This window comes from Aethina tumida, chromosome 6, assembly GCF_024364675.1.
Source record: "Aethina tumida isolate Nest 87 chromosome 6, icAetTumi1.1, whole genome shotgun sequence".
NCBI classification, from domain to species: domain Eukaryota; kingdom Metazoa; phylum Arthropoda; class Insecta; order Coleoptera; family Nitidulidae; genus Aethina; species Aethina tumida.
In genome coordinates, this window is record NC_065440.1 from 16,873,813 (window position 1) to 16,893,859 (window position 20,047).

At 28.0% G+C, this 20,047-nt stretch overlaps 2 protein-coding genes across 3 annotated transcripts in view; one reads left to right on the plus strand and one right to left on the minus strand.

Annotated features, from left to right (window-relative positions):
* Positions 1–353: 353 nt before the first annotated feature.
* LOC109602110 (facilitated trehalose transporter Tret1-2 homolog) lies at positions 354–19,989 on the minus strand. Of its 2 annotated transcripts, none has more exons than XM_020018439.2 (10): positions 19,789–19,989; positions 11,126–11,198; positions 9,484–9,504; positions 3,175–3,301; positions 2,983–3,118; positions 2,509–2,694; positions 2,218–2,316; positions 1,955–2,157; positions 1,683–1,901; positions 354–1,630 (listed from the first exon to the last, which is right to left on the minus strand). In XM_020018439.2, exons 2-10 carry the CDS (start codon positions 11,137–11,139, stop codon positions 980–982), a joined length of 1,656 nt encoding a protein of 551 aa, XP_019873998.1. In that variant the 5' UTR covers positions 11,140–11,198; positions 19,789–19,989; the 3' UTR covers positions 354–979. The 2 variants fall into 2 exon arrangements, with proteins under 2 accessions (XP_019873998.1, XP_049824326.1); XM_049968369.1 differs by lacking the exon at positions 19,789–19,989 and adding an exon at positions 11,263–11,281.
* LOC109605200 (ephrin type-B receptor 1-B) overlaps positions 3,830–20,047 on the plus strand; it is a 212,247-nt gene continuing 196,029 nt past the window's right edge. Inside the window, exons 1-2 of the mRNA XM_049968363.1 lie at positions 3,830–4,923; positions 5,131–5,159. The gene's annotated coding sequence lies outside the window, so the exon portion shown is untranslated. The remainder of the gene's footprint in view (positions 4,924–5,130; positions 5,160–20,047) is intronic.

Sequence of the window (20,047 nt, forward strand, 5' to 3'; positions counted from 1 at the left end):
AATTAATATTATTTAATACTAAGTTGAATTTTACTCATATTAATTATAACTTAATTATTTTATTGTTGATTAATTTCTATCTATTTCAATAATTTTAATAAAGTTTATAAAATTATGAATATTTTCTTCTACTAATATATAAATAAGCGCATTCACCATTATTTAAAAAAATCAACTATTTATATAATCAACTTTGCCATTAATATTATTAGTAAAATATATTTTTAATTTGAATACTTGGCTCATATTTTTCAGTTTTTAAAATTTTAGAACTCGTTAACCAACTAATTTTATCTTAACTAGTATTTTTCCTGATAAAACTGAAGGTTAATACTGAAATAAATAAAACACCATATTTTTATAACATTTATTTGTACAAATTATCACAATTTTTTGTAATAAATATGCTTAAAAACCTACAAATATCATGAAATACACGGAAATTGATTACGATTACATTTAAATTAAGACAAATCATAAATAAACCTATCATAATCACAAAATTGGGGGAAATAAATGCTGTTTTCGAGTTATTAGAAAATAATAATAATAAATTAAGTAACAGACTAAGATTCAAATGATCATTTTATATAAACAATACTGATGTGTAAATTTTTTGTCTATTAGACAACTTATTGTCTGTGTATAAATATATTCCTTCGGTTACCTTGGTCATAAAAATTTAAGTAAAAAATCACTTAAAAGTCGCCCTAAAATTGTAAAATTACAAAATATGTTTTGTATATGTCCTTAATGATCTACAACAATTGAAACAATTTTAATAATCCCACGTCCAATTGATTAAACATCATCGAGATCAGAAATATAGCTGTTCGAATGTTTTTTTTTTTAATTGTATATGTATAATAATTTATAGTATAAGTAACTGTATTTGATGGCAAACAGGCACCTCGTATTGTTGTCGAACGTCACCATTCAAAGCACCAATTAAAACAAAGACAGACGTTAAAAAGTCGGCTTAGACTTGTTGCATCAGTTTGTCATTGTCGTTCTTCGACTTGACAATGTCCTTCTTGCCCACCCTGGTCACCGTCGTGTTCTTCTTCTTCTGCTGCTTCTTTTTCTTCTGCCCGATAAAGCAGGTGTTGTGGTTGAAGTAGTCGGTGATATCCGACAGCTTTTTGCCGTGCGTCTCGGGCAGGAACACCAGCGTGTACATCATGCCCACGATGGCCACGACGGCGAAGAAGTACTGGACGCCGGAGCTGCCGCCGAACATGTCCAGCAGGCTGTAGTAGCTCTGGACGGACGCGAACATCAGCAGGTTGGCGATGCTGTAGGCGATGCTGTGGGCCACGCCTCGTATTTCGATGGGGAAGAGCTCGGCCGTCATGGTCCACGGTATGGGCAGCATGCCGATCATCGAGGTGATGACGTAGAGGAGCAGGAGGGCCACGGGCACCCAGTTTTGGGTGGAGGTGCCGGCTTTTATCCACGAGGTGAACAGTCCGGACACCCCCATGCAGATCATCATGCCCACGCAGCTGGTGGCAACCAGGGGGCGCCTTCTGAAGGTCTTGAGCATGTAGGTGTTGATCATGGACATGCAGAAACGGACTGCTCCGATCAGTACTGAGGCCAAGTAAGGGTTGATCTCACTTCCGACGTCCTACAACAATTTATTGTTAATAACACATTAAGTACACTCAATAATTACGTACCTGGAAGAAGGAGACAGAGTAGAAAAGTGTGATGTAGATGCCAGAGAACTGTTGGAAGAAGAACAACCCGAAAAGAATGAACAAAGGCTTGTAAGCTGTTGGTTTGACAAACTCCTTCAGTTTGACAACAAACCCGTCACCCCTCTTAGCTTGTGCCTCCATCTTTTGTTGATGCTCCTTCTGTAGCTGCGCCAGTTGCAGTTCCGCCAAGCTTTCCGCCTGTAATTCAAAGCTCAGTTACTGGGAAACTTTAGGAAGTCATGTAATTTTACCTTGTTTTCAGGTTGTGGTTGGTTCTTGTTGATCCAGTTCAACGACTTGGCCGCCTCTTCAATTTTACCTTTGGACACAAGCCAGGCAGGACTTTCGGGTATGAACATGATGAGGATGCACGGGATGATGCTGTAGGCGTTGCACATCCAGGCCACCGTTCTCCAGTCCAGGAACCAACCCTTCAAGTACGCTATCACCATTCCTACAAACAAATTTGAGTGTTTTAAGATTTATTTCCTGCTTTAGTTAAGAGTATCGTTACCTAATGATGCGTAGGCGGGAGCACAGGAGATGAGCGACCCCCTCATATCAGCCCGGGCAATTTCCGTAATGTAAACAGTGGCAGGACTCGAACCCCAAGCTGTAACAACAATCTTATTTGAACCTTCGTCGTCTAAATTAAATTAAATGGGATTTTCCTTCGCATAATTTATACAATGCCATACAGCTTGTTAAATGTATGGCTTGAGTAGATGTGACAGTCAAGGAAGCGACGACATCTGAATATAAATGCAGACGGATTTAATGACATGTTTAATTGTTCGGTACTTACTCGACGCCAGGCCTGTTAATATCCTTCCTGCTATGATCATCGGTACGTTTTGGGCCGTGGCTATTAATGTCCACCCTAAGGCGCCGGGTATCGCGGCCAGTTTCACGGTGTTCAGTCTCCCGACGCCGTCCATTAGAAAGCCACCGAAGACCGCACCTACCGGTACTACCACCACGATAACGCTGGCTGTGAATTAAGAAGAGAAAATTAATCTTCGTAAATCTTCTAACGATTTTAAATGTATTAGAGCACCATAAATAGAGGTACTACTATAAATGGAGGTACTACTACAAAACCTGCTGACGAAAAAAAATCTAATTGGCTTATGATGAATTTTCTAGTATTTCGGTCGTTCTTTGTCTAAGAAGTTTTGGTACTTTAAAATGACCAATTTTGGTACTACCAAGATAACGTTGATTGTGAATTAAGTAGAGGGAAATAATAATTGTAATCTTTTTCCGTTGCAGTACTTACCAATCCATGAAGCTTCACCCTTCGTCACCTCTATATCAGTACCATTTTTTTCTAACTGTGGGATGAGGATTGCTGAATATGCCAACGAAATACCCACAACTATGTGGTAAGAACCTGCTATTATAGTTGCCAATATCTGTAAAAATTACAATGATTACCCCTTTTAAGTCATAAAACAGGAAGTTGTCTTACTTGTGGTATTAAGCTTCTAAACGTCCTTCCTTCATATCTGCTAAGTGATCTGCAACTGACAATGATTTCCTGAAACTTCTCCTCGGTCTTCTTCTCTTCCTGGATGGCCTTTTCATTTTCTAGGATACTGTAAACACTCTATTTAAAGCAGATTTCGTGTCATTCGAAAAGGATATAACTTCAGGCTCAGGTAAATGTTTGTTCAGTCCACCGCATTGGTAAACATTGACGCCAGTCCAATTCTATTTCGATTTTTCAACATAAACACTTGTACATCTTGACATTGGTTCAGGAATCTTAATTTAATTAGGTTGTTAATCCGTCGTTGCTGTTGCTACGTGGTCGTGTGGTAATGGACAATGCATTATTCAATTTATTTGCTATTAAATCGATTGCACAACGGTCACTAAGGTTTTTATTGTTCTTGTGGGTGTTTTGGATGATGCAAAAGGTTTTACGATGCAATCTTGTTGCAATGTGTTTATGGGGTGAATCGACAATAAAACATTTCATTAATAATAAATGTTTCTTAACAACTACTTTTTACTTACAACTAGAAATAAATATTTGATTAGTTTTTTAATTTTGTCGCCTGTGATGATTCCTACAACGTTTTAAAAGGGTGTATTCCATATTATAAGTTAAAAATTATGTGTTTTTATATTTGGTTATGAATTTGCAAATTAAACAGGTGCGCCGTTATTTCCTAAAATGACCGTAAAAGCTGCATTCTCATTGGTCAACAGTGGTGGAATGCATTTTAAAGACGCCGGACGTGTTTGATATTTTTCGCCGGTTTTTACGGATTTTCTGTCGCGTTTAACATGTAAATGTGTCGTGTGGGTGTATTACGTTTCCACGGACTGATTGGTGTGATTGTCAACGCAGGATTTTGTCGAAACATGAAGAAATTTCGGGTGTTTTGATAGATTAGATTACATATCATAGTTGGCTATGACTTCGTAGTGGTGACAATAAAAAAACACAAATTTTCTACGTTAATTAAAACTGTTTAAAATTATTTTACGTTTAAAAATCTAGTTTTTTTGAGTAAACCTTAATTATATAGGTCAACCGTTTACTGTTTCCAGGAATCGCAGCAATTGGTCGCCTGTTACCAAGTTCATTTTTAACGCATTCGAAGCTGCACTCCGATTGGTCAACGATGGCGGAAGCATTTTAAAGACGCCGGACGCGTCTGATATTTTTCGCCGGTTTTTACGTTTTTTTTGTCTCGCGTTTAACATGTAAATGTGTCGCGTGGTTGTATTACGTTTCCCCGGACTGATTGGTGTGATTGTCAACGCAAGATTTCATCGAAACATTAAGAAATTTCGGGTGTATGTTAGATTAGATTACATATCATAGTTGGCCATGACTTCGTAGTGATGACAACCAAAATGAAAAAGTTAATGCAGTTTAAATTTTATTTTACGTTTAAAAATATAGTTATTTTAAGTAAACCTAAATTATATGGGTCAACCGTTTACTGTTTCCAGGAATCGCGGCAATTGGTCGACTGTTACCAAGTTCATTTTTATTTAACGCATTCGAAGCTGCACTCCGATTGGTCAACGATGGCGGAAGCATTTTAAAGACGCCGGACGCGTCTGATATTTTTCACCGGTTTTTACGGATTTTACTATCGCGTTTAACGTGTAAATGTGTCACGTGGGTGTATTACGTTCCCCCGGAGTGATTTGTGTGATTGTCAACGCAGGATTTTGTGTAAACATGAAGAAATTTTGGGTAATTTTTTGTTAGATTAAGTTAGGTTAATATTTACGTATTGTAGTTGGCTATGACTTTGTAATGCCGACAATTTAAAGGACCAAATTTACTAAATTAATTATTTTTTCACCGATTTTTACGGATTTTCTCTTACATTTAAACTATAAACGGCTCACGTGTGTGTTTTATGTTGCCCCTGACTAATGTGTTTTATTTCTATTTCAGGATTATGTCTACACATGAAGAAATTTCAGGTAAGTTTTGTTGACTTTTATTTATGAGGCTAAGCATTCAATTTTTAGACATTTACATTTATTTATTAATATATTTATGATAAGAGAAATTCCCATTTAATTCCTCATAAACTTATGAGCTGCCAATAAAAAATTAATTACCTTCAGTATAAAAATAGAATGGATTATTAGTTTATTATTAATATTTGACCTCAAGTGTTCCAGTTGTAGTATAATAATTAAATTTAATAAATATTTGTGTCATTCCCCATTTAGTAAATATTACCAAGTGCACCGTAAAATTCATTACCATTCTATGATAAAACAATAACGATAACGTTCTTATCGATTCAGTTAAATATTTTCACAAATATGCAACATATTTTAACACGTTTTTATTAATATTCAGCGGAATGTGTCGAAACAAAATAAAATTTATGTCCATACTTCAACAGCTTTTTAAATTTACTTTGTGACATCAACTCTGTTATTTTCAATGTAACACCCTGTATATTTTTGTATTTTTAAATTGTACTTGTAATTGTAAATAAAATGGTTATACCATGTCTTATACTTAAACCCAACAGTTTTTGAGTTATTAATTTTTTTCAAAAAATTTTGACAGATTGATTATTTTGAAATGTTTGTAGAGACGCCAATTTTGATGCTGGAAAGTTCATTTTTGGCACACACGTTAACCAAGGACCATCCTATAAGAAGCCATTATTAATACCCTCAAATTTTATACAGGGTGTTTGTTATTTAGGTTTAATTTTGAATATTTTGAATCTTCAATGATTTTATTATTTTCAGTGGAACATTCAATATATTTTTGGATGTTTAAATTCTACATATAATTATGTATAAAATGGCTATACCATTTTCAATACCTAAACCCAATAGTTTTTGAGATATTAATATTTTTCTAAAAATTTTGACAGATTGATCTAACTAAAATGGCTGTAAATCCACCAATTTTGATGCTGGAAAGATCTTTTTCGACATACATGTTAACCAAGGACCATCCTATAAGGAACCATTATTAATACTACCAAATTTTATACAGGGCGTTCGTTATTTACGTTTAATTTTGTGCATTTTAAAACGCAACTGGAATATTATGTATCTTCGATAATATTTCGTTATATAACATAACATAACAATATTTCTTTTGTTTTTAAACCGGTTCTTATCTCCTATTAAATTTAATAGTACCAACAAATCAACAACTCGAAACCGCTAATTAATATTAGCAGAAACCCCCAGTTCATTTTTTTTATTCACAAGCAAATACCATGTGGTCACGTCAAATTAACATAATGCATTGTTTCCTCTTAATCCTGACGGCAGAACAAAGCGGTGATTCCCGACTCTCGATTCCCGGGATCGAAAGTGATCGGTTCACTGACATTTTTATGCGAGACGGACACGTGATTCGCACGTTCGGCCGCCGCGTACCGCAGACTTCGGTCCGCGTGATAATGATGTAATCATTCGCATTAGAGGAAATTCGAAAGATGGTTTGTGCTTTATCAAAGTAAATTGATAATTCGGGTGACACATTCTAGAACAATTTTCATCCGGTTTTATCAACCATTTTATGTGTTGTAAATTGGTAATTTAAATACAGTTTTTAATGCCAATTATCATCATTAAAAGTTGTGATTTTGACTTAATTTTTACTCTTTGTTATTTGTCTAATTATTAATAATTAAAGTAATTTGGTGTATTATATTTTTTTTAATAAATTATTGCTTTAATTTTATTTAATTTTTTATTAAATAAAGTAATATAATTAAACAATTAATTTATAGACATTTAAGAATTTTGTACTTATTATTAAATAAATGGAAATACAAAATAAATTGATATATTTTTAATTTTTAAATATTTCCCTTTCCTTTAGACACACCCATCAATTTTCCTGTGGGTTTGAAGTTGCCCAATACCCAATTGTTAAAACTTTCGTGGCACCTAATTAATAATTTGCTGTGCACGAACCACTTCCCAACAACCTCCAAATTTGAATATTCAGATTTTCGTCCCTGACCCTCCCGGAGTCAAGACCGACGTACGAGCAACCGGTGTTGCCGTTTGGTCTCGGCAATTTTCAATTATATAACACGCAAAAATGACTTTTCCTTGGTTTTACAAATGTATCGTGTCTGTTCGAAATTTAAATTAGCCTTAACGATTGCAGTCGCTTCGGAATCCTTGACATTGAAAACGGATAACGGACGCTCATGCCAGCTCGTGTCATCTGAGCTATTTAAAGGCCATCAATACGAAAAAATTGTACAATTTGTTGACGTTGCTGAATCGGCGATGTGTTATGTAAAAGTCACGAATGGTTGTTGCTAGTGCACCGCCTCCAATTGGACTCTGTGACTTTCAAATGTACTTTTTTGGAAAAATATTTTGTTGGATTTGTCGTCCACAAGGACTAAAATGAATTTTTATAAACAGATCTAGTGGTGGTTCCACACAACAAGGTTAAATTAATGAATTCGTTTCAACATTAAAAAGCAATGGACAAAGTTCAAAATAATATATATCGGATGTGATATTAAAAGTTTGACGTAATAATTTTGTTCCAGTCAAAACTATTTTATTTACTGTAATTAATTTAACTTTATAAATATATAAATTAAATAAACCATTAAATAATTGAACCTGATTAAAAACAAGGATTTAAATTTTTTGAAAGAGTAAATTCAAAAATAGATCCAAAACATGTAAACGTCTCAAAACAACATAATTAAATATCAAGAGCGAATGAATTTTATGCCAAAAATATTTTAATTAAGATATCAAAATCTTTAAATAGACTAAAATCTAATTTTCACAATATTCTAACTTCAAAGCGTTCAACTGTAAAATCGGAAATAAAGTTGTTTATTTATGTTACTGAAACTGTTTAAAATAAGTTTTTGAAGATGATGAATTATTGTTTTTGAATTTTGCTATGTAAAACAATTTACTTAAAACATTTTTGATTATTATTTAAAGAAATTATTGAAATATATATTTTTTTTCTATTTTCTCTTATAAAACTAAAAATTAAAGTTTTTAATTTTTTCTTTTTTATTAAATAAATAAGATTTTCAACCTATTTTAAAATAAAATTCACTAATTAGTTCATCTATTTTTCTATCTTCTTCTTTTTATATCTTATAAGTAAATATTAGATTTTCTATGTTTTCTAATTAGATTCTTATTTGTTTTCTAATTAGATTCTTATTAGATGCTCAAAATATTTTTAACATAAAATACAGTTCACTGATTAATTCTTTTGAAAAACTAAAAATTCACTTTTCTCTATTTTCTTACTTTTATTTTTTTTAATTAAAATTCATTAATTAAATGCAATGTAAAACTATAAATTCAAAAGTTTCCAATTTTTTTTAATTAAATAATTATTGGATTTTCAAAATATTTTAAAACTAAAACACTTACAACTCTTATAACATAAAAGATGTTTGAAGATTGTTATTTGTCTTAAACAAAAGTTATTGTAGAAAATTCATACATTTAACTTTATTTTAGTGTGTTGTTTTATGTAATCAAAATGAATTATGATACAATTGGATTTTTCAACAAAAGCTTTTTCACACCACCTTTTTATTATCCCTTAAACTTCCCTATTGTAAAAACTTTGCACCAAACTTAAAACTTAATATTTCCTTCAATTTATCTTGGCAATTTTAAACTTTTCGTGTTCTGAATACCAGACAACAATAATTCAAATATCTAAAAGTTAAAAGGCATATTTTACAAAATTATCTACAATTGTCTTAATTTTTTACCTCACATTAACCATTGTTTTATACACAATGACTATTAAACTAACACACACACATTGTGGAAAACCTTGTGCTAAAATTGATAAATAATGTCAGCAGCAGTAACAATAACGTTTTTCCATTATTCCACCATATTTGGCACGTTTATTATTATGAGAAAATTTAATTTCACCATATAAAGCTTACCCTTGATGTTATTATTAAAATTAGTAGTATTGAAAATCAAACTGAATATGTGCCAGTACTAAATTAATCTTTCAAAGCCGCAATTAAAAATGTTATCGCTGTTATTTATTAAATTTGATCCGGAAGAGTACTTTGCAACGTCCCAACCACTCATCTAAACACAAACCAAAAGTTACAAACACGTGGCCCAACAAAGTTTGTTCGATAAGTTCCCCTGTTAAGCAGGATTAAGTTTTAGACTCGGACGTTAACGACAAATTCGGTTTGCGTTCACGCTGACTTTTAACCTTTCGACTGTAATTTGGCACGAGTTATATCCTTTTCAGGCCGTGACTAATTGCATTTCGTGTACTTACTGTAGACTGAAGCAGCTCGCCCTGAAAAAGAAACGAGTTTGATTAGTTTCTGTTGTCGATACAATTAAGGGGGGTTTTTTGTTGTTCTTTTTTTCAGTTTTCCTCAAGGCGGGTTGTGGAAAAGTGGCCTTGGAAAACGGCGTTGAATTACTGTAATTTTCTTGTTTTATGTAATAAGTTGTGAGTTATGTTATTGTATAGATAGTAAAGTGGACGGATATTATGCAATGAACATAACTTGTCCATTAAATTTAACTAACTGACTAACTTATTACTAGTTTATTAACTAACCGACATTAAAAGTGCTTCTTTATCTTTACATTTTAAATTAATGCTTTTTAAATGTTAAAATTTCCTAACAAAGGGTTGTAAAATTTAGATTTTATTATGATATGATTTTTTTATGATTATAGTTTTAAAACTTATTAAAATAATTTAATTTAAAAATGTTTAAAAATAAATTAGTTCAATCAGTTAAAAAAAATTAAATAAATTTCCTATAAATTAAGTTATTTTTTCTTTTCAAATTACCATTTTTCTTATTAAAATATATTGATTTATATATTTTAAATTTTATTAGTGTTAGATATATATTTTTTTAACAATTCTTTTTTATTTTATTTATATATATATATATATATATATATATATATATATATATATATATTTAATTATAATTTTTTAATGTATTTTTTAATTTTTCATAAATTTCTCTTTGAACAACATTTATTTACATATTTTAAAATTAAATATTTTTTTATTATATTTTATCAAATTTTTTTAATGTATTTTTTTAATTTTCCATAAATTTCACTTTCAAAAATCTGACTTAAATAAATAAATAATTTATTACAATATGTTTATTTATGTATTTTAAAATTTGTTAGTGTTAAATATATATTTTTTTATTTTTTTAATTTTAATAAAATATTTTAAATTTATAAATTAGGTCACAACAAATTTTTTAGTATATTTTTTAATTTTTCATATATTTCTCTTTGAAAAATTCCAAATTTAAATTAAATTCTTTTATTATCTATCTTTATTTGTTTTAAAATATATTACTGCTAAAATTATATATTTTTTTATTTTTCATTATATGTTATATCAAAATTTTCCATAAATTTCATTTTCAAAAAGCTGACTTCAAATTAAATTCTTTTATTTACCAATTTTTTTATTAAAATATGTTTATTTATGTATTTTAAAATTTATTAGAGTTCAATAAATATTTTTTTATTTTTTACAATTTAATAAAATATTTTAAATTTATAAATTAGGTCATAACAAATTAATATATTTTTAATTTTACATAAATTTCCCTTTGAAAAAGTCCAAATTTAAATGAAATTCTTTTATTTATTATATTTTTTATTTCCAAAATTTATTTAAATATTTTGAAATTATACATTTTTTAATTTTTTATTATACATTTTATCAAAATATTTTAATGTATTTTCCATTTTACTTTCAATACTGAATATCTAAACTTTATTATTTATTATTTCAGTTTGAGATTTATGATGCTTAAATGCTAAAATCAGCAAGAAAAAGTGACTCACAGTTGTTTTTACTTTTTATCTGTAGAAGATTCAGCTTGTTTTACAAATATAAAATATAAAAAATTTAAAAATACACTCACCCAATTGGATCCATGTTTCACTATTGCCTCTCCGTTTGGCCAATCATCTAAACAATCTACACACAGTGGTTGTCTGGAACAAAAAACAAGGAAATCACAAACCGTCATCGTCAATATTAATGAGCTAAAATAATTACACAGTTCCTCGAACTCATAAAAAAGAAATTGGCATGATTACGTAAGCAGTGTATGTAAAACACATGTGTGTTGTTGGGTATTGCAAAGGAATCAGACTTTGGACTCGACGATTCGCCCAGTCACTAACAACAAGTGAATAATAAATTATTGGGAGATTCCGCATGCGAAATGGTCCGATCTTATCTTCGATTATCGGGTGGGGAATTAATGATTTTTTTATGGTGGGCTTAATTTTATGGCTGCGAAAGTTAAATTGAGTGGTACCCTCGTCAGTCACACTAAATAAATAAATAAATGAAATGGTTTGTTGACGATTGAGTGGTCCAATAATGGCTGTGCAAATAAATAAATAAAATTGGTATAATAATTAATATTTTTAGTTATAGCTGCTGTTTTATTTTTAATATATTTATTTTTCTTTCTAGTATGAGCAAAATTGTTGAATTTAGCAGAGTAATTTATGTAAAATTATTAAATTTATATAAGTTTTAAAGCTTTCTGAATAAAACTTTTTGATAAATTAATTAAATTCATTCATTTAATCACGTGTGTCATAATTAATTTAATATTCAAACAACAATACATTCAAAAAACTTAATTTTTTCTAAAATTTTATATGGATTAATATTAATTTTTTCAAAATTGTTGGATGAGGCAGAAGAATTTATGTGAAAATATTGAATTTGTTTAATTTTTGAAGCTATCTGAATGAAACTTATTGATAAAATAATTAAATTCCTTCATTTAATCACGTGTGTCATAATTAATTTAATATTCAAACAACAATACATTCAAAAAACTTATTTTTTTCTAAAATTTTATATTGATTAATATTAATTTTTTCAAAATTGTTGGATGAGGCAGAAGAATTTATGTGAAAATATTGAATTTGTTTAATTTTTGAAGCTTTCTGAATAAAACTTTTTGATAAAATAATTAAATTCTTTCATTTAATCACGTGTGTCATAATTAATTTAATATTCAAACAACAAATATTTGTCCAATATTATCTTTTTTTTTCCAAATTTCATGTAAAAATACTAAATATGCAATAACAATAAAAGCTTTATAAGAAGGCATCTTTATAAAACAATAAAATGTTCCCACTTAATTTTTACATTCAAACACGTGTGACCAATCAATATGATATTAAACATGATGACACACAATCCTTTGATGTAATTTTATTTAAACAACCACAGGAAACGTAAAAAAGTGATATTTTGTAATCAGCATTTACACACATGTGTTTACTTTGTCGCAGAAATTTTGTCAAGGCTCAAATCACGATAAGTACTTGTTCAAACTGTACACAAACCAATTCAATATATTTAAACTGGTTATTACCAAAAAATTGATAAGCAGATACCCGTCAGTTTTTTTTTTTTCTTACGAAACTTTTCTAAAGCAACACCTGGTGATGGGTTTTTTTTGTTAGTTAATTCGGGTGTGCCAAAGTAACTGTACTTAAAAAATGGTTTGTTGCTAAGCTGGTCTAGGCAGCATCCAAGTACTCACTTTTACATTATTTGGGTCATTTGAGCAGTGTAAAAAAAAAGACAATGCACAATTAGATCGTCCCAAATTGCTAATTAAATGTGTGTAACATGGAATAATTGAATAGGAACCAGATTAAACCGGACGCCTCTTAGATTAGCAATCAAGTTACGATTGGAAACAAATTTAATCGATTGTCACGTTTTTAAACGATAAGCGTGCCATTTTATCAATATTTAATGTTGATGAAAACGATAGTAATTTTTTAATTATCCCTATGGGCACACAATAAAGAAATTGATGATGGTTAAATTGGATTGAATGGGTATTTTTAGACCCCGGTTTGTCATTCGACGCGAGAAAACAATAACATTGTGAGAAAAATATAAAATTTGATGTATTTCTGAAAACAACACTCAAACAATGCCCCAATAAAAAATCCTGATAACAACTTAAAATTGGTTAAGTGCAAACTTTTTAAATAAACACCACTGAGTCACCGAACGAAAATTTCTGGGTCACACAATAATGTTTATTGTTTTCGACCCATATAATTGATTTGTGGGTACGACTGCAAATTTACTATTAATTAAATAACCGGTCTAAAAATAATTATGTTGATTTTCTTTGATTTTTCACAGGAAGTGACCGGCTAGCAAAGACGACACAAGTGACCTTCTATGTTGTAGCATAAATTTGTGTTTTATTAATTAATTAACACTTACCGAGGCGTTGTGGAATTCCAAAATATTTTTTTAACAACAATTTCAAGGAAAAACTTAAGGAAAACATAATTTTGAGTAACTTACTTGTTTTATTCGGGAGATGATCACTCGAATTAACCAACAGAACTGTGCTTAAATCGACCAATTCACGTATTTATAAACAATTAATTGAAAACCACGGGCACGATGTGTGAGTTATTATCAATTGCAAATTTTCCTTTTATCTAACAACCATTGTCAAATACAAGTAAGGTGATTTATTTTTAAAAATTAAGTGGGGACTTCTTAATTTAATTTTAGACTGATGTAATTTTGCTTTCAAGCCAAGATTTTCCATAGTAAAATGATTTTTTAAATATTTCCCACAATTATAAAATCATACAACTTAATTTATGTCTCAATATTTAAAATAACAAATTGATTTACCAATGTTTGTCTTGATTTTTTTAATTACTGACTTTTTTAGAATATTATTTTTATAAAATTTCTCAATATTTAATGTTTAATTTTAATTTTTATCTGAATATTTTGTACAATAAAGTGATTTAACAATTTAAAATTAAGTTAAATGTAAAAAATCATTGATATTAAATATAATTCTAATAAAAAACTTAATGGTACATTTTGCTTTTATTTTTTAAACAACAGCAGGTTTTTAATTAAAATAAATATCCTCTCTGCTCAGAAATTAACTATAATTACGAAATATTTTAACAAGATCTGAAATTACATGTTGATGTCATTTTAATTAACCGCCACACGATACATATTCACATATTATATTCATAATTGGCATAATTAAGAAAATTAATCTCACACACAACACTTCTTTTCTACATAACTGCAAAACAATTTAATTCGAATTAATCAAAGGCGGTGATTTATGCGATCACAATTCACATGTGTTTTTTATCAATTAATGGCTACAATTAATAATTAAGCAAATTGGTATTTATCAGCAATTCCGTGGAAATTGCCGCAGATTACCATTGAAAATTTATGTTATTAAACAAGAAAAATCGACGAAATCTAATTATTATTGAACCTTGACACGTTTCACTTCGATATTAGAGCAATTGAGATCGAAACGTCGTACGTTTTAACCGTGTCGTTTTATTTTTAGAGCAAATTCGATAATAAAAGCAGCATGGTGGAAACTTTTAATCCATAATGATTGCTAAAGTTTTGGAGGACGTTTTGTTAACTAAATATAACCAGATTTTCGACTTTGCATAAGCCAGAATTATTTAACATTATTTATTAGTAAACAAGAGAAATTTGGATTTCAAAAAATGTTTGTTGACTTTATCCCGGGATTTAAATGCTGAGCAATTTTTATTGCACTGCGTTAAAAAATAAATTTAAAATTTAAATTTTCCTTATTGGATGAATTAAACAATTGGAATCATATTGGTTAACAATAATAGGAATCATTGTTAAAAATTAAAATGTCCTTCATTTTTATAAAGGAAGTTTACAAAATCGATTTATTTTTATTGATTAATTAACTTCTTGCATTAATTACTTAATTCTATTTATACGTATAAGAAATAAAAACTTTTATGTAATTTTAGTGTTTATTTATTTATTGTAAAAAAAATCTGATGCAAACATTTAAATTTGAAATCATTCAAATGTCTTTCCGTGTATAACAATGATACCGCAAAATTTTTCGGTCAACATTAACATAAACATATTTTGCAACATCTTGGGCAACACAAAAAGATTGTGAGGCCAATGTAATTTACATTACATTCGCAAATTATGATACATAAATACATACATAAATGAAATTAGAAACGATCCGAATTTACTTCAGTCTGATGTAACAACCTGTTTGATTTGAATGAGGAAAATGTTTCTAAAGTTCACTGTTCAGAAATCAGATGATAAATATAAATTTAAATGCTCTTGTGTAGATAATTTATAATAAAAAATATGTTTTAAAATAGAAATTTGACCAAGATCTTGCCAATTTGGCAATTCTCCTTTAAAGAGCAATTAAATTATCTTTTGAATGTTGGAACCATTTTATTTTAAACGAAATTATTTGTCCAGATAATTTATAATATAAAATGTGTCTTAAAAAAGGAAATTGGGCCAAGATCTTACTAATTTGATAATTCTCCTTTAAAGAACACTTAAATCAACTTTTGAGTGTTGGAACCATTTTATTTTAAACGAAATTATTGGTCCAGACAATTTATAATAAAAAATATGTCTTAAAAATTAAAAATTGGACTAAGATCTTGCTAATTTGATAATTCTCATTTAAAGAACACTTAAATTATCTTTTGAGTGTTGGAACCACTTTATTTTAAATGAAATTATTTGTCCAGATAATTTATAATAAAAAATATGTTTTAAAAAATATAAATTGGACCAAGATCTTGTTAATTTGATCATTTTCCTTTAAAGAACACTTAAATTATCTTTTGAGTGTTGGAATCACTTTATTTTAAACGAAATTATTTGTCCAGATGATTTATAATATAAAATATGTCTTAAAAAATAAAAATTGGACCAAGATCTTACTTATTTGATAATTCTCCTTTAAAGAACACTTAAATTATATTTTTTGTGTTGGAACCACTTTATTTTAAACGAAATTATTTGTCCAGATAATTTATAATGTAAATTGTGTCTTAAAAAATAAAAATTGGACAAAGATCTTGCTAATTTGATAATTCTCCTTTAAAGAACACTTAAATTATCTTTTGAGTGTTGGAACCACTTTATTTTAAACGAAATTATTTGCCCAGATAATTTATAATATAAAATGTGTCTTAAAAATAGAAATTGATCGAAAATTTTGCCAATTTGATAAATTTCCTTTAAAGAATATATAATAATTTAATTATTAACCAGATCAGTTATACTTTCTAAAAATGTAAAGGCCATTTTAGGAAAAATTAAGTTATTATAAAAGACCAAGGCTTTTACTAAATAATAACATATTATCAGTTATTCAACCATAAAACAACAATTTTTCAATAAACACTTAACGTATAGTTTGAGTAAACTTACGGGTTTAATTTGTGTTTTTCCCGTAAATAGATTTACAACATCATAAAACGTTTTCCGACCAATAATTCATACGAAATTGTTACGTTCAAATTGCACATTCCGGTGAAATGGCCGATTGATTCGTAGAAAACGTTCAATTAATCAAATTCGATTCGTGTTTCAGATAAGCAACGCATGAAACCTGTTGTTTTCATTAATTAGGTTTTCAACTCGTTCAGCACCACGTTTTGTATAAACATTTCGGGGAGATTAGATAAAACGTACGTTCGAAATAAAAGAAAAACCCCAAAAACATAAGTAAGTGCGAGGATGATCTGAAATTAATATCGACATCTGGTATGGTATTTCTTTCAGCGTCAGTTCTCAACTGGTATCGTGGTCTGCACACAACAATGGCACAAACCAGTAAATTACATTTCGCAAGAGACTCGCAATTAATTCAAACGAAAGGTGAAGGTTGAATACGAAATTACCCGTTGGTGAATCTCGTTGATTTTATAACTTTTCCTCCACATATCGGAGCGAAAAAGCGGTTTTAATGCATCCATAAACCATAAGTGCCGAAGTGGACGGTTTCACCGTTTTAAATTTTAAATAGAAAGCCTTCGGTGTTCGTATTTGTGGAAGTTATTGAATTTGTTTTCAATGGAGGTGTCATTGGAAACACATTTCATGGATGTTGCGAGTAATTACAATTATATGATTTCTAATAATAATTGATATTCATGCTTTAAGGATGTGCTAAATTTGTTATATCTTAATTTTATGAAAGTAATTATTTTATCTTGTGGAATTTCTTATAAAACTTGTATGACTTAATGGATAATGTTATCGTGGTTCATTAAATTTATTAAAAATTACCAAGAATTGTTACTAATCATATGTTAATTATTTCACAAAAGAAGTATTTCAATAAAATTTACTAAGATTAGTTGTTTATCTATATATATAATATATATTTAATTTATTATTATAATAAAAATGAAATCTTAATAATTACAAATTCAAAAAAATTAAAAAAGTTTTATGAAAAACAAAGAGTTTGTGTCAAAAATTACATTATAGAAAAGATAATACTTATTTTAACAAACATATTTTTAATTTTACACTATACATTTTACCAATTTTGGATTTTTAAAATTTGTAATTTAAATACATTTTTAATATTCATAATGGCAAAAACGTTTTTAGCTTTTGATACAGACAATGAACAAATAAATGATAAATTGCGTGAATATTTTTATTTATTTATCGAAATATTTGTTTAATTTATGCTGTTTTTAAAAATTTATTGTTGTTTTACAATGGTGTCAACAATTAAATTTAATTTTTATAGGACACTGAACCTGTGAACTTTTTGTTTTTGATATTTGACCATTTTAAAAATTTGCCTAAATATTAAACTAAAATTACATTACATTTTTACAAATAATTTTAAATAATTTTAAGAATAATTTTTATAATAATCCAATGATAAAAAAATTGAAGGGCAGAAATATCTAAGAAAATATTAAAAAATAAAAAATTACAAAAAAATCTTAAATTTGTTTTATTTATTTTTTTTTGTTAATTATGTTTAACTTTGAGTGTGAATTTTTATTAATTAATAAATTTTTAACTTAGTTTTTTTGACAATTCTTTGGTAAATTATTTTGAAAATTGAAATTTTTTATTAATTTATATCATTTTTAAAGATTTTTTATTATTTTTGATATTACATTGAAATTAAAATTAATTTTAAGTATAATTTTTATATTAAACCAATGATAAAAAAAATTGAAGCGCAGAAATATCAAAGTAAATATTAAAAAATAAAAAATTACAAAAAATCTTTAATTTGTTTTATTTTTTTTATTAATTATTTTTAACTTAGTTATTTTGACAATTCTTTAGAAAATTATTTTGAAAATTGAAAATTTTATTATTATTTATATTATTTTTAAAGATTTTTTATTATTTTTGACATTACATTGAAACTAAAATTAATTTTAAGGATAATTTTTATAATAATCCAATGATAAAAAAAATTGAGGGGCAGAAATATCAAAGAATATATTAAAAAATAAAAAATTACAAAAAAATCTTTAATTTGTTTTATTTTTTTTATTAATTATTTTTAACTTTGTGTGTGAATTTTTATTAGTAAATAAATTTTTAAATTAGATTTTTTGACAATACTTTGGTAATTTATTTTGAAAATTGAAAAAATTATTATTACTTATATCATTTTTAAAGATTTTTTTACTCTTTTAGACATTACATTGAAACTAAAATTAATTTTAAGGATAATTTTTATAATAATCCAATGATAAAAAAATTAAGGGGCAGAAATTTCAAAGAATATATTAATAAATAAAAAAATTAGAATAAAATCTTAATTTGTTTTATTTTTCTATTAATTATTTCTAACTTTGTGTGTGATTTTTTTTTAATAAATAAATTTTTAAATTAGTTTTTTTGACAAGTTTTTGTTAAATTATTTTAAAAATTGAAAATTTAATTATTATTTATATCATTTTTAAAGATTTTTTATTCTTTTTGACATTACAATGAAACTGAAATTAATTTTGAGGATAATTTTTATAATTATTCAATGATAAAAAAAAATTAAGGGGCAGGAATTTCAAAGAATATATTAAAAAATAAAAAATCACAAAAAAGTCTTTAATTTGTTTTATTTTTTTTATTAATTATTTTTAACTTTGTGATTGAATTTTTATTAATTAATACATTTTAAACTTAGTTTTTCGACAATTCTTTATTATATTATTTTAAAAATGGAAAATTTTATTATTATTTATATAATTTTAAGGATAATTTTTATGATAATTCAATGTTGAGAAAAAATTAAGGATAGAAATAGAAATAAATATTGAATATTTTATTAAGTTTCTTTTCCTAATTTTTATTAAATGTTTTTAATTTTCTGGTTTGATTTTATTTTTTTGGTTTAATTTTAATTAAATTGAGGTTAATTGTTTACTAAAATATTATTTTGACTTTATTTAATAATTTTTTCAAACCCAATTTTTATATTCTATTTGTTTTCTCAATTTTTTCAGAATCATCCAATTATTTATAATTGTTTTCTAAATAAAACACACTTCAAACAAAGAATAATTTTGATATTTGAACAAACTTGTACTGTCCCCAACGGCAAATCGTGTCACAAAACCAAAACAAAACCGGCTTCAACGCAAACCGTCTCGGATTTCCATCGAAACAACCCTAACCACAAACTTCAACCCCAAACGAAAAGGCAAAGCAAACACTCACCTAAACAGACCGTCGCCGTCGTCGATTTTTTTTTAAAAACACTTCGATCGCGTTACGACTATCACAGGACGATCGACAGACAACCGCACACGGCACCGCCACACCGACTGTTCGCGGATCTCTGGAGCAAACGAGCAAATGGAGGCGAACTCGGGCCGCACCAGCTGTTTTCGGGGGCAGCGCGACGGTGTAGAGTTGGGCAGGGGACGGAGCCACAATGGCAAAACGTTTCGCGTGTTACGAACCGGATCGTTTTTAT